General features: G+C 36.9%; 1 protein-coding gene across 2 annotated transcripts; it reads right to left on the bottom strand.

Moving 5' to 3' along the window:
- Positions 1–1,314: 1,314 nt before the first annotated feature.
- Positions 1,315–7,307, bottom strand: LOC144981227 (leucine-rich repeat LGI family member 2-like). Of its 2 annotated transcripts, XM_078943490.1 has the most exons (9): positions 6,992–7,307; positions 6,820–6,891; positions 6,569–6,640; positions 6,321–6,392; positions 6,120–6,191; positions 5,525–5,694; positions 4,691–4,855; positions 4,180–4,239; positions 2,380–3,448 (listed from the first exon to the last, which is right to left on the bottom strand). In XM_078943490.1, exons 1-9 carry the CDS (start codon positions 7,165–7,167, stop codon positions 2,613–2,615), a joined length of 1,695 nt encoding a protein of 564 aa, XP_078799616.1. In that variant the 5' UTR covers positions 7,168–7,307; the 3' UTR covers positions 2,380–2,612. The 2 variants fall into 2 exon arrangements, with proteins under 2 accessions (XP_078799617.1, XP_078799616.1); XM_078943491.1 differs by lacking the exon at positions 4,180–4,239 and having other exon boundaries at positions 1,315–3,448; positions 6,992–7,306.
- Between the last annotated feature and the right edge of the window lie 6,615 nt (positions 7,308–13,922).

The raw sequence follows: 13,922 nt of genomic DNA on the forward strand, positions 1-13,922 counted from the left end.
ATCAAAAATAAGTGTTTATTGTCTATTGTTACCACAAAAAAAAGTTACAAAGTAAAAAGTTACAAATTACATTATAGGTAATGATCAGGAATTGTTCATGTAAATCACATGTCAGGTTACCATCAAAAAAAGAGCTTTTTCTCATCTGGTTTGCTGATTCCTCAATGACTTTGAAAGGGTAAAATGTAAAGGGCTTTTATATATTTGACCTTAAATTTCCAGTTTTTTGCTGTACTTGTAAAGACTTTGGTATTTAATTGATTACTTCAACCTTGACTGAATCAGTTTTGCTGTTGAAGTCGATGGCAGAGCTCAGATCAAACCTTGGACTATCAGGTCTGCTAACCTCCTTGTAAATGTCCAGTTACCTCTACTTTAACATCCCCTTATTAGTCAAACTTATCTGATCCAGGTGATCAACAGCAGGCAGGGCAGGGACATTTGAAAACCAGCAGGATGACGCAGCTCTTTTTGTTACGGTAAAATTGTTGACAGGAAACTTTTTTTAACTGTAAATTTAATTGTAAAGGTATTATCTCTGTTTTTTGTCAAAGATTAGACATTTAACCTACACTTTTATCATTTTTTTACTTGTTTTAACCCTTTTCTTAAACATTTTCTTAACATGTTCTTTCTTAGTTTCAGTCATTGTAAATAAAAAAAATTATTCAGCTATTAAATGGTAAACGGCGTAAACGGCGAGCCGAACACTGTTACCAACCTTCCACTAGAAGCAAGGTGGGGTTCAGTGTCTTCCCCTAGGACACTTCGACACATGGGCTGGCAAGGCGGGAATCAAGCCTGCAATATTCCGATCAGGAGTCAACCGCTCTTCCACTGCACCACGGCCGCCCACATATTTAGCTAAATGTTGCATAAAATAATTATTATATAAAAAAAGATGATTTAGAACTCATTAAGGAGCAACCTACTCCAGAAGGGGTTATTGATTTAAAAAAAAGAAAATAATAAAGCCAAATTCAGTTTTTTCTTTGTGATTTTTTTTTTTTTTTTTTTTTTTTTTTTTTTGATCAAACTTAAGTGTTCATGTATATATCATCAGTTTTTGAGTTTTGGATGAGTGTTTTGACATCTTGTTAGGCTTATGCACGAAGTGCTTGTCTATTCTGTGAGTAATTGCTTTTGGCAAAGTGAATAATAAACAGTTTATTCCTAAATCTGTCCACTTTTTTAGAGTCTCGGTGTATTTGCAGCAAGTCAAAACACAGAAAATGTGCTTAAAAAAGTCTAAGTACCTGAAATCTTAAACATTGGTTACATAATCAAATTAACAAAAGAACTGCTAAAGGTACGTTGTCTTATTGCCACTTTTCATTTATTGACAACAGAATGAAATTCAATTTGTTATGGTGCAGTAAAGAGTTTTGATGCAATTATAAAGTATTCTCTTACTGAACACAAAGCAGTAAATGTGTAAAAAGTCACTTCTTCAACATCGCTGTGGTTTTAGTAGTGAAAACATCCAAATTCACAAATACACTTAAGTGAACAGCACACAGTGAGCTGAGTTTTTCAGAGAACATCGCCTAACCTTGACATCATGCTACATCAGCTTAAAAAAAGACTGTTTTACAAATTGTAAATAAATATATAAAAAATATTTGGAAAACAAAACTGCCAAGAAAAAGGTTCACATTTGTGAAAAGGCATTTTTAAGTTTAATCCTACTTTTGCATAGAAATTAATATTTGCTTTTAGCCAGGCAGTCGGTAGCATTTATGCACTAACAAAACACTGACACGTAAGCTCATAGGATACATTGGCTACATTCAGCTGAGTTTCAATAAAAAGGAAAGTCATCTGGGTTTTTTTTTTTGTGTTTTTTTTTTTTTTAAGAATCAGCCTTTCAGTGAAGGTTATTGCGAGGCCATAACCTAAAAATGCCTCAGGACTGATTTTATTGATTTAGTTACAAGTCAAAGCATTCCCTTGCTAAATTCTAAACCATAACGACAAATTGCTGCAACTGAAACCCTTTTGCAGTTCACTAGTAGTCCTTTGGGCTACAAAGCCTTTCCTGTAGTGATGAGGGAAAATGAAAACTCTACATTTCTGTGACTACTTTTCAACTACAATTCAACAAATTCCACACTTCTGAAAGTGTTGTTCATGGGTACAGCATTTGAACTGTAATTGAATTAAATATTTGATTTGTTTTCCCACTGATAAAACAAAAAAAAAAGTTTCAGGACAGTCTGGCAAACAAAATTCAAATTGATTTTGTTTTTAATGTCTGGAACTTGCAACAAATAGTTGGATTGACTCCAGTGCTTAGAGGTTATGCCACAGTCTGACAGTCAGAATTGACACATTAATATGGTTTATTTTAAGGCAAAAGTCAAACCTTTAAAGCCTGATTAGCCATAACATTATTTTCATGCAACATCATCCCAGCGTTTGCTTTTAATAAATATTTTTCAGATTATTGAATAAGTTTTTTTCATTCTTGTATGGACTATTCATCTACAATTGCTTGATATTTTTATAATTTCCTCAAAAGTTCAATGTCAGGACTGGAGTGGAGTTATGTCATTTGTTGCATAACACTGTACAGCATGTGAGATTTCTGACTATGTACTAAGATTAGTCATTTACAAGCTGAGATCTACAAATATATGCTCAAAAACAATAGATTTTCCCTTTAGGCTGGAGGAGAAGACAAAGCTTCTACGATCAGAGGTCACTACAGTGAAGGATCGAGGAGACTGCACATAAATATCCTTAAACTTGTGAAACGTTTTTGTCTCCGTATCCCAGAGGTAGATTTGTGTGAAGGAATAATCACTGCCAAGAGCCAAGTATTGTCTGTCTGCGAAGGTGAAGGGTTGGAGGATCATTGCTCCTCGAGAGGGAAGGGACAGCACCTCCGTGAACTGCTTGTTGGCCCACTTGAGGACTTTCGAGTCCCCTATGTAGCAAGCAAGAGCCAGATACAACTCGCCCTCCACCCTGAATGCCTTTACTGCCACCACATCATCAACATCTGGGATTTCACCGTGGTATATGAACTTTAACGTACTCTTGTTCCACAGGTAGATGACGGGGGGCTGTGAACGACTTGCTAAAATAAGGTAAGATTTCCCATCTACCTCCACAAACTCTGCATCTGTATCGCGAAACCATTCGTGGAGAAACTGGTAGGAATAAAATCCAGTTTCATTACGATCTGGTTGGTCTCTCCACTTGTAGAGGGTGGACATGCCGGCCTTGGAGCTGTCTACAATCAGGAAATATAAGTCACTGTCTATCTGGATGACCTCCATATCATTTGGTTTTGAAATGTTGAAGACCTCTATGGTTTGAAACTTGATGAACTTGTTTTGTTGCTCGTCAAACTTGTAGATGTGTGAGCCACCAAAGAGCTGGGTGACAATTATTAAGACGTGGTTTTCAATCAGGACTGACTTGCATCCAACAACCGATTTTCCTGTGTAGAAAAACAAAAGATAAACAACATGGAATACGAAGCATTCTTGTATTTTTTACAAGATCACAGTCAAACAGTGAGGCCATTGTCTGTAACATGTTTTGATTAGTCTTTTCATTTTTAAAGATAAAGAACTACTGACAGAAAACATGAATACAGTTTCTGCCAAAATAACCTCTAGGTTTGACTATTTCCCAAGCAAACAATTTTCTGGACTATTTTCAAAAGTGTCAAACATAAATGTAATTCCTTTAATGTAAAGTATGATAATATTATGTTGTTTTGGGTATTAAAGACCCTCTTCAATGAAAATTGTGTTTTTGGTGTTTTTCATTTGCACGACAGAGGACACGTATAAAAAAATTAAGTTTAACATTGCAATTCTGAGTATTTTTTATTCAAATCAGCATGGATCAGGAGCAGACAAAAAAAAATACTGTTTGAAAAAGCCTGTAGCTGTGACCCAGTTGATAAAGACGGCGGGCGACTATCTCCCTATTGCGCTCTATTCCGATGCATCCATTTGACGTACATGACTTGATTCATGTACGTCTTTGTTTACATTGTGTGAGCTGACATTTGCACAAAACTGTACAGCTGGATAGCTTCAATATTGCTCGTCTTCGTTCCATGCACCGGTAATGTTAGAATGGGGTGTGAGGGGATGTGAGCTAGTGGCATAGCATTTAAACAAAGAGGTGATGGAAAGTCAGGACAGGGTTGCTTTGCACCTGCAGTCCTTCCCATAATTTGGCAGTATTGAACCTCTGCTGCTCTGCAGAAACCATGTCCTAGAAAACAACACAGGTTTTTTACGTTTTGGCTAAAAACGCCATAATCATAATTAAAAGACCACTGAGAACAGTTTTACAATAGATGTAAAAAGATTATTAGATTGATACTTTAACAATGTATTTACACATATAATTATTATTTTAAATACATCACAATAAAATGACAAACCTATAGGAGATATATAGTTGAAGGCACAGCTTATTCTACTGTCACACTGGCAAGCTCCTCCCACTATGTCCACTTAAGCATGGTGTATTACTGCATTAGTTTACACTGTACTATGTCTTTAGTTCCTATTTTAAAAGATCTAAAAATGGATTTATATTGTGATTTTACGATTTACGATACAAAAAATATCTTTGAATGTTGAATATTCCTTTATTCCAGTGTCCTGATCTTTTTCGACCAAAGTGAAACAAGAGAAATTCAAGGAATGTACTGTCAAACCTGTAATGTTGTCAAATTTTCTGAAATTCATTTCAATGTGATCCCACTCCATGATCACACAGCTGTTGGAGTTTGGGGCAGCCATCGCCACAAAGATGTCTTCTTTAAAAGAGAAGATGTCTCCTGACAGAGACTGAATGGGGATCGACTGATGACGCACAAAGTCTGGGAGAAGCAGGGAAAAACAGGAACAGGTTAATCAAGGATCTCACTGCTTGCATTTCAGTTTAAAACAGGCTGATAAAGTCTGTACCTTTACTGCCATTGCTTTACTACCTATTTTTAAAATTGTAGGGTTTTTCTATTTCACAATCATATTTGAAAAGGGTTTTAATCAGGCTCAGCTCCACACTCTAGAGAGCAAAAGCAGCTCTTTTCACAGTTAGATCCATTCCAATCGGTCTCCCACGACATTTATGTTGTTTAAGTCATCAGTGTAACTCATCCAGTCAGGCATCAATTCATGCTTTTTAAGTTTGGATCGTGTACATTGGAGAATGGAGACAGTTTAGGAATCATGGTTGCTTTTTTCTTTTCTAAGTGACTGTTCCAAAACACTTTAAAACCACTATGTGCTCCATCTAATATGTAATGTTCATTTTTTAAAAAGCTTTTTCTTCAGCTTCCCTTTTTTATGAACCGGACTTATCCAAGTTTGAATTTCTCTTTAGATTTTTCTAATTAAAAGATTAAAAAACAAACATCACCATGCTGTTTGCATGATTATTCTTTATACTTGATCTACAATCATTCTTTTGTACATTTTGTTAAAATCAATTTAATAAATTTGTTTTGGTTTTATTTAAAAAAAGCTTTACTTTGTCTTCCCATTACCTGTAGAAATACATTCACCGGGTGGGATGGGGATGTCATTGAGCCGTTTGCCCTTCATGTCATTGGGGCCTGCACACAGGACATCTGATACTGTAGCGTTAGTGTTTTTCAGCCACGTCATCAGCCACTTGTTCTCACAGCTGCACTGGAAAGAGTTTCCTCGCAGATCTCTGATTTACAACAAGGAAAGATCATTAGCAGAGAAAAATGACGATGAGTGAGAAGCTGCACACGCACAGAGAGATGATATACGATGGATGGATGGATGGATAGATAGATAGATAGATAGATAGATAGATAGATAGATAGACAGACAGACAGACAGACAGACAGACAGACAGACAGACAGACAGACAGACAGACAGACAGACAGACAGACAGACAGACAGACAGACAGACAGACAGACAGACAGACAGACAGACAGACAGACAGATAGATAGATAGATAGATAGTGTCTGAGTCAATACTGTAGGTGCATTATGAAAGCAAAGCACAGCATTACCCTCATACTTTCCAAAGGCAACACACACACCCGCACACACCTACATTCCCACACCCACACACTACCACCAAGCAGTGCAAGTGCTTACTCACAGCTCCATCAATGAGTCCAAATCAAAAAAGAGATCTCTTGGCAAAAACCTCATCCCGTTATTCGCCAGCGAGCTGCAGTGAGACAATAAAAGCACATTTCTGTCTACTCTGAATCTTTTTTCCTGCACACTGCTTTTTTAGTGCTGCAGAGGAAAGACCAGCTTATTTCTTTCTAGGATAAGAAGAGAAAACCAGACTCACAGATAGGTCAAAGCTCGAAGTCCTCGCAAGGCATTTTTGGTGATGGTCTGAATCTTATTTCCTTCAATGAATCTATGGATTAAAATTGTGGACATGGTGAAACTTGTTAGGACTAAAGTACAAAAAAAGTATACACAGGGTACATTTCTTTGAGATGACTATTTATTACAATGGGGTTGATACAGTCAAACTGCAACAATTTTATAGTTTTATAAAATTTAGAAACTTTTTCATTTAATGATACTCACAAATACTCCAGATGTGACAGACCATAGAAGGCATCATCTTTGATCGTGGTCAAAGAGTTGGCATTTACAAGCCTGAAATTAGAAAATAAGAAAAGGAATTCCTTGTTTTGTTTTTTGTTTTTACTTGTTCAGTAAAGGAAATGCAAACAGAAACACATATATTTCATGCTTTTATTACTTTATAAAAGGAAAATAAAAAAAACCTAACCAACGTTTTTCCTAGTATTCAGAAAAAAGAAAAAGACACTTACAGCAGCTGAAGAAAAGGCATCAGTGAAAAGATCCCCTCTGCGATTTCTGCAATGGATCCATTTACAATGCTTCTGTTGGCGGGAGCACATTAAAAACAACTTTAACAGACTCAACATGGGGTCACATTGAAAGCAAATACAGGAGGGTGGATCTATAGCACTTTGCTCTTACAGTGAGGTGATGTCATTCGGTACAGTCCGGGGAATCTGTGAAGTGCCGATGCAGACGATGGTCTCCTTGGAGCAGGAGCAACCTGAAGGACATTTAAAATTCCGTTTGGATGCAGCCTCTCCACAAACGCACCACGAGACAAAGAGGACGGCTAACCACCGCAGAGCAGAAGGCATGTTGCTGCTCAGGCATTAATGACTGCAAATTCAGACGAAGGCTGGGGCGGGCAGTCGGTGTCGTCCGCTGGACAACAACAAAATGCTGCATTACAGAGAAAGCCCTGACACGGACTGACACGGCTGCAGCCTTCCGGAAGGATGGGGAGGGGGGAAACGATCGGCTGTGTCGCAGCAAAAGACTCAAAACAGTTTGTTTTCTGTTATTTAAAAAAACGTTTTTGTTTTTAGTGATCACAATAACCAACGCAGAACACAACAAAATAAAAGAAAAACATGAATCCGCGGAAGCTTTCAGCACCTTGGAGAGCGTTTGAAAATGTTTGATCTTAAACGCTCTGAAATATTTAAATTTTGCGAAACAAAGTCAAATCCTCTTTTAAATCCTGGCAATTTAGGCTAGAACCCATACGAATACAGGGCTCTTTTCTATTCAAAGTCTTTTTGAAAAATTTTAGATTTTTATAAAATGCTGCCAAGAGTAAATAAAACAGCTCAGGGTTTGATTGTTGAAACAGTTTGTGGTTCAGAGACACAAGTGTGTCATGAATAAGTAAATAAACTTAAAAAAAGGTGAAGAAACAAAATGAAATATTACTCAGAAATTTATCACAGTTGTAGTCTCATTTGTTTTGCATCTTTGTTTACCGAACAAGCACTTTAAAAAAGAAAAATGCTTTTTCGTGCCACTTGTTCGTCGTTACAGACTGTCACCAGTAGGGGGCACACAAAACCATATTTAATTAGAAATTTAATTTCCCATTCACTAGATTTGTTTAATATCTGGTAGAAAATCCCCTGAACCTTTATCTTATTTTGTCTTTATTCCATTTAAAGTCATGTCTCCATTTATTTTCATGGTAAGAGTTAAGAGTATTTGTTTGTTCTATCTGTTCTCCTGCTGTTTTAACATGATATGAAAGTATTGTTGAAGATGCCTTGATTGTTTTTAACATCCTTTTATGATTCAATAAACGAAGTAAAATGAAAAGAAAATTGAAAAAGGACAAACGTGTGCAGAATCTTTTGTTCTTTACCTCATAAACCAATTAAAAAAAGATTAATGAATCATATGAAATGACAAATATTGGCTCATGCAATTAACTCTTGAAGGCTCTGAGGAGAGTCCAGCTTTGTCTGGACTGCAAAATAAATATTCTAAAGGCAAGTTTGACTCCGGAAAATTAAACTAGTGAAGCTAAAATATGCTACGTTGTGCAACGATCCACGAGTCATGTTTGCAAATTAATAGGTTGCATTTGCAAAAACATTCTACCGGAGATATTTTCTCTTGCAACTTCTGACTTTTCACTAAAATACAAAAGGTTCTGCTCAAAAGATTTGGAACAAATATAACTCCATGGGAAATATCTGACTGTATGAATTGTATGTGGAAAGTCTGGTATTAGTCTGGACCAAAATCTAATGCAAAAATTCAGAGAAAAATAGAATGATCAAAGTGAGTAAAATAAAAATAAAAACATGCATATCTTTACTTCTGAGTGAAAATGGAAACATAAAACAGTTTCTTTAAAATTAAATCTTCTGACACAATGAACATTTCAACATTATTTTATTTTATTTTATTTTTTTACAGTTTTAGGACTTACATGAATTCTACAATTTAGATTCCATTCCATTTATGTTTTCCTTATAATGACACTGGGGTGGATTCCTATTAAAAATTAGTCACAGTTAAGATCAAAATAATTATATATTTTATTTAAAGTGCCTGTTTTACGTATTTAAAGCCCACAGAATGTCTTCTATGAAAAGATATGTTTAAAAAGCTTTCCTGTCATCAATCAGCTGTTACAGGGTTTTTGTCAGTTGGTCATGATTGCTGAGTTTTCCTCCTTAATAGAAGCTTTCATTCAACAATAGTTTGGTTTGATGTTTCAGCAGGTCATTAAAAGGGTCTGACCTTAACTGGAGGGTCTGTAGTCTATGAGTGAAACCAAATAACCGAAGGGAGCAACCGTACATGTCTGCCATTGCTGGCATAATTCATACAGCTCTGATTCTAGCATAGCTGTTTTTAGTAACACATACGACACATGCAAGATAAAACCAACAAGCATCTCTTGCCTTAGTTCTCTCTAGACAACTGCAGTTTTGTGGTCAACTTTCTAAATGCTCAAGGCTAAAATAACAACAATGAAAAAGACAATCATACATAAATAATTATTTTTTTTTATTTGATAAAATGTTTGCCCACACATTCAGGGACAGTTGCTACAAATAAACTCAGTGGAACATCACATACCACTTTTGATGTGGTGGTTCTTGTAAAATCACACAACAGATGATTTAGTGCAACAATGCAAAAAACATTTTTCGTAAAGTCTTCTAACAGGCTTAATTCAAACTATTTGTCTGCTAAACAAACAGCACAGAAGTTGATGCAAATACGCCATAAATCTTTACAACTATTTGGCAAGCTGGATGCTCAGCACAGTGCTATATTCTACCATAAATAAATCTACACAAATTCACAATAGTTAATAAAAAAAATAACTTAAAAGTTCCTCATTTTTTGTGTTGAATTCTTGCAATCCTAACTGCTCTTGGTTAGACATTTATCCTCCATGATTATCAGTGAGAACAGCCTGATCCCTTACATCCACCAATCTTGCTCACTTGCAACACTTTCTGATTCAAAGTTGACCTTTCACCCTTTAAACCATGTAATAGTTGAAAGATGATGTGTGTGAGTATGCGATGAGAGGAGCGAGAGGGTAACCTGGAGAAGTGTGTCTGTGTGTGTGTGTGTGTGTCTGGCTGTCAGTGACTGCATGAGAGCAGGCGTTACTGATCTCAGACTTCTCTGGTTCTCTGGCTTCTCTGGACTTCTCTGAGCTGCAGAAGGCTCAGCAGCCAAGGTCAGGAAGTCACTGCTGGTTGCTTCAGAAAGCATTGACATGCTGTACCGGCACGCAACATGCAGTGGACTAGTTTGCTTTTGCTAAGAGTTAACACTAATCCTCACATTCATTTTAACGTGGATCAGGGGTGGCAGCTACTTCTCTTCGGTTATAGTTCTTTGATAACGTTAATTTAAACTTTTTAAAATAATATCTTCCTGACCTGGGTTTTTTATAAAGGTTTTGTGAGAGGGTCTATGTAAAGTAGACCTACAACAGACAGAAACTGAAATGTTTCAACCTGTGACAACTTAAATGAAAGAGAATCATGACTTAGCCATTAAATTCCACTTTTAATAATGCATCCCAACATCTGATTTATTAACTGTCTGTGTGATAGTGCTTTTTTGTGTTTAGGCATTGATCATGCTTGCAGAGAAGAGATAATGGAGCACTATGAAGCCTGCAGTCAGATTCAAGGCTATTCAATTAAAAAACATATAAAAATCTATTCAAATCAAATACATACAGTTAGTAGAAACAAAACAAGTTGGGGCTGACTTGGGTGTCCCAGAATTATGTCTTTAGCTATATGCTTGTTTTATCTTAGACTGCTTGGGGTAATTTTAGGACATGTTTGGATTTTTCTCACCTGCTGTACTGTTAACCTTTCCTCTGGGTTCTCTTTTCCTCCTCAATCAATGCATGCATATGTCAGTGTTGCAGTCAATAAATTGTTTATTTTCGCTGGAGGTTTCTTCCATTTTTTCCAAGTTTTCTTTTCAAATTTGTCATATTGCAAGACTCTTAGATGTAATTTGTTGATCCCTTACAGAGGCATGTAAGGCATTTTTGGACAACCACAATCTTGACCTATTATGAATGAATTGGATCACAACAATTTAAAGTAATCTTAAAGGGCCTATATCCTGCTATTCTTAAGCCTTTCAGAGTAAACTATATCCATAGATATAATAATATATCACCTTTGACACACTAAAGAACAATTTTTTGTAAAATAGAAGTTATTTTTGCAGCTAATTTTCCTACACGAAAGTAAGACGACTCGATCTCTGAGGCACCGGCTTTCACTTTGTGTGGATGCCGCACTTTTCATGATGTCAACCTAGAGCTAGCCTGGGCAGTGTGTCTGTGTTTTGTCCACACAACAAACAACATCCAAACATTTGCAAAGATGGATGTGCATTTAAAGCATTTTGCTGATCATTGCTTACTCTGCAGAGAAAGTGGGTATGTATGTTAGCCTCGGGCCTAGCTGGCAGTGCAGACTCTCCCTGGAAGAGTCTGTTCCCCACTTTGTGACATCACAATGAGAGAGCCCACTCATTTTTGTGGATTGGGAGGGGATGGTGCTCAGAGCACAGGTTTTCAGAGGAATACTCAGAAATGTGTTAATGGATCAAAATACCGCAATGGGGTTGTTTTTTCGTGATGAATGAACATTAAAATACACAAAAAAGCTAAAAAAATAATATTGCTAGATATAGGCCAAATTATTTGCTCGGTTTGATGCTTTCCTTGTGCATCACCTTGAGAGCACCTCAGCTGTGAACAGCCACTTTACAAACAAATCTGTGAGGATTTGTTGGGTCATGTTCTCATGGCACTCTGATCTTCAGGGCAACTGGACTTTAAAGGTTGATCAAGAACACTTTTCACTCCGTTTATAAATAACTTGAGCTAACCAAGCCTAGCTGACAAAATTCCCCAACCATTGTCAGAGCAGAAATCAATCCATTAACCCTTGTGCTATCTTAGATGACCCCATTCTTACATTGACGTGTTCTCCCTACCATGACAAAGGTGGATAAAGGTGGAAAGATTTCATGTAATCCATGGACACCAGTGAAGATCACAAATCATTGAAGAAAAAAGGTTCAACGCACTGTCTAGTGGGTCTAGATGACCCAACTCCCAATGTTAAAGTGCCTAGGATAGCACAAGGGATAAAATGTTCAGACTCTCTTGTTTTTTTCAAAATTGCTCATAAGAAAAATGCTTCCCTCTATGTCAGTTCCTTCTGCTTTCTCAAAACAAAAAAACTCATCTGGGATAAAACGAATACCAACAATCTCACCTTGTAGATTTTTTATCATTTAAACATCACTGATTCACTTTCAATAAAAAACAGCTTTTTCCATCTCGTGCTTTCAGTTTCAACCTTTCCAGTATCTGGTTTCTGTGGATTAGGTTGATCTCAAAAGGTCATGAACAGGCTGTTCAAAGAAAATCTGGACAGAGTTTTATCAAAAGTTCTAAACAGCCCACACAGATACACATCAGCTGTCAGACTAACAGCTGCCCCCTCTGAAGATTTGCCACTTTAAAATCAGCACTCGATAATACGTGAGGATTTGCTGTGTTGCTGTTCAACTTATCGTTCCCCATCAAACGGCTATTTTATGAGCAGCTTGCATATTGTGTATCATTTCCCCCCAATTCTTGATCAACATCTGATACGTGAGCAAAAGCATGGGTGGAAGGGGTCTTCACGCTGTCTGATGGTGGTGTTGATTAATGGTGTTCATGATTTAGCACCTGCTGCTTTGATGCAGGCAGTGAGAACCTGTTCTCAACTCGCTCACATGAGCCCTGTCCACAAATTAAATGCTTGCCTCAATTTATCGGCTTTGTGTCTCTTGAGTCCATCTGTGATACGGATATAACTACAATTGCACAGAAAAATTACTTTTTTGAATTATGTTTTTTGTATAAAATTTATTTTTGATTTGTTACTTTAGTTTAGAAAAGTTTTCATTTATAACCACAAAAAGGATGTAACTGTATCTAATGAATATGTGCTTGAGTCATAAAGAAACAGAGATCTTGTTTATATGACACAACTAGGAATATTTTTCAATTTTATTTTACTTCATGTGTCTTTTTACAGACAATTTCCCAAAAATGTAATACTCTTATTATGTAATAATCCATTTGTTTTCTTATATTTGGTCATATTTATCAATGCTGGTCCTCAAGATATTTATGTTTAAAAGAAGCCAGTCGGTTCTCAGGATTTTATTTAATAAGGGTCACACATATAAAAGCTTGGGTGAAGTTTCTTAAGCTGATCAGAAATCTTACATCATGTTTGTTTTTATGTTTAGTCCTAACACAAAAATAACTACAGCTGTTCAGCAAATGCAGAGGAGTGCATTCTTTCCCACTAAAATGCAGTGTAGTATTAGAGGACATAAAGTGATACACATAGAAATACAAACACAAAGTGAAAAAGTTCCAAAAACTGAACTTTGTTTCAAAAAAGTGTTAAAATTGGGTTCTTCTTGTGCTCTTGGGACAGTTTTTTCCCTTTAATGTGTGTTCTTTACTTTGTCGCAGGCAGGAGTAAACGTTGAAAGGGGGACAAAGATTTAGTATTGGCGGCCTCTGTCCTTGATACTGCTGTCGGTGTGCCCTCTACACGCAGCAACTGTTAGCCCACCCCCCGCCGCCTGGCTGCATACCACCAATCTGGGGTCCTGTCCAGGAACAACACTTGTGTCTTAAAAAACCTAGACAGACACCCAACAACTGGATCATCTTTTCGCAGGACACCCTGATTCAGCATTTCTCTCTCTTCAACACCAAACAGTCGCTTACTTTGTGTTCCTCAACTTTTGTTTTAACAGTGGCTGAAGGTTTGATGTGAGCCCAGCATCAAAAAATATGATCAGGACAAACATCTGCAACGGAAGGCATGGCCTTCTTTTGGCTGAGTGGCACTCACTGATGGCGAATACTTCTGTCCATCATGTTGACAGTTGTTTCAGTGAGTGGGAACAGCCCTGAAGGCATGCTTGCATGCGAAATTGTTACAAGCTTCATCGTGGTCAAATGTAGAGAGGCTTAGGCACTTGGTTCAGATTATCC

This window comes from Oryzias latipes (assembly GCF_053564925.1).
Source record: "Oryzias latipes strain Hd-rR chromosome 1 unlocalized genomic scaffold, Olatipes_Hd-rR_3.1 chr1_Y".
Classification (NCBI taxonomy): Eukaryota; Metazoa; Chordata; class Actinopteri; order Beloniformes; family Adrianichthyidae; genus Oryzias; species Oryzias latipes.

What these genes read in the sequence shown, in the direction of transcription:
- LOC144981227 (XM_078943490.1), bottom strand. Translation starts at nt 7,167, where the DNA reads ATGCCTTCTGCTCTGCGGTGGTTAGCCGTCCTCTTTGTCTCGTGGTGC. An exon ending in TTGGACTCATTGATGGAGCT is followed by an intron (nt 5,695 to 6,119) that starts GTGAGTAAGCAC and finishes GTTGTAAATCAG; the next exon opens with AGATCTGCGAGGAAACTCTT. An exon ending in AATTATGGGAAGGACTGCAG is followed by an intron (nt 3,449 to 4,179) that starts GTGCAAAGCAAC and finishes TTTTCTACACAG; the next exon opens with GAAAATCGGTTGTTGGATGC.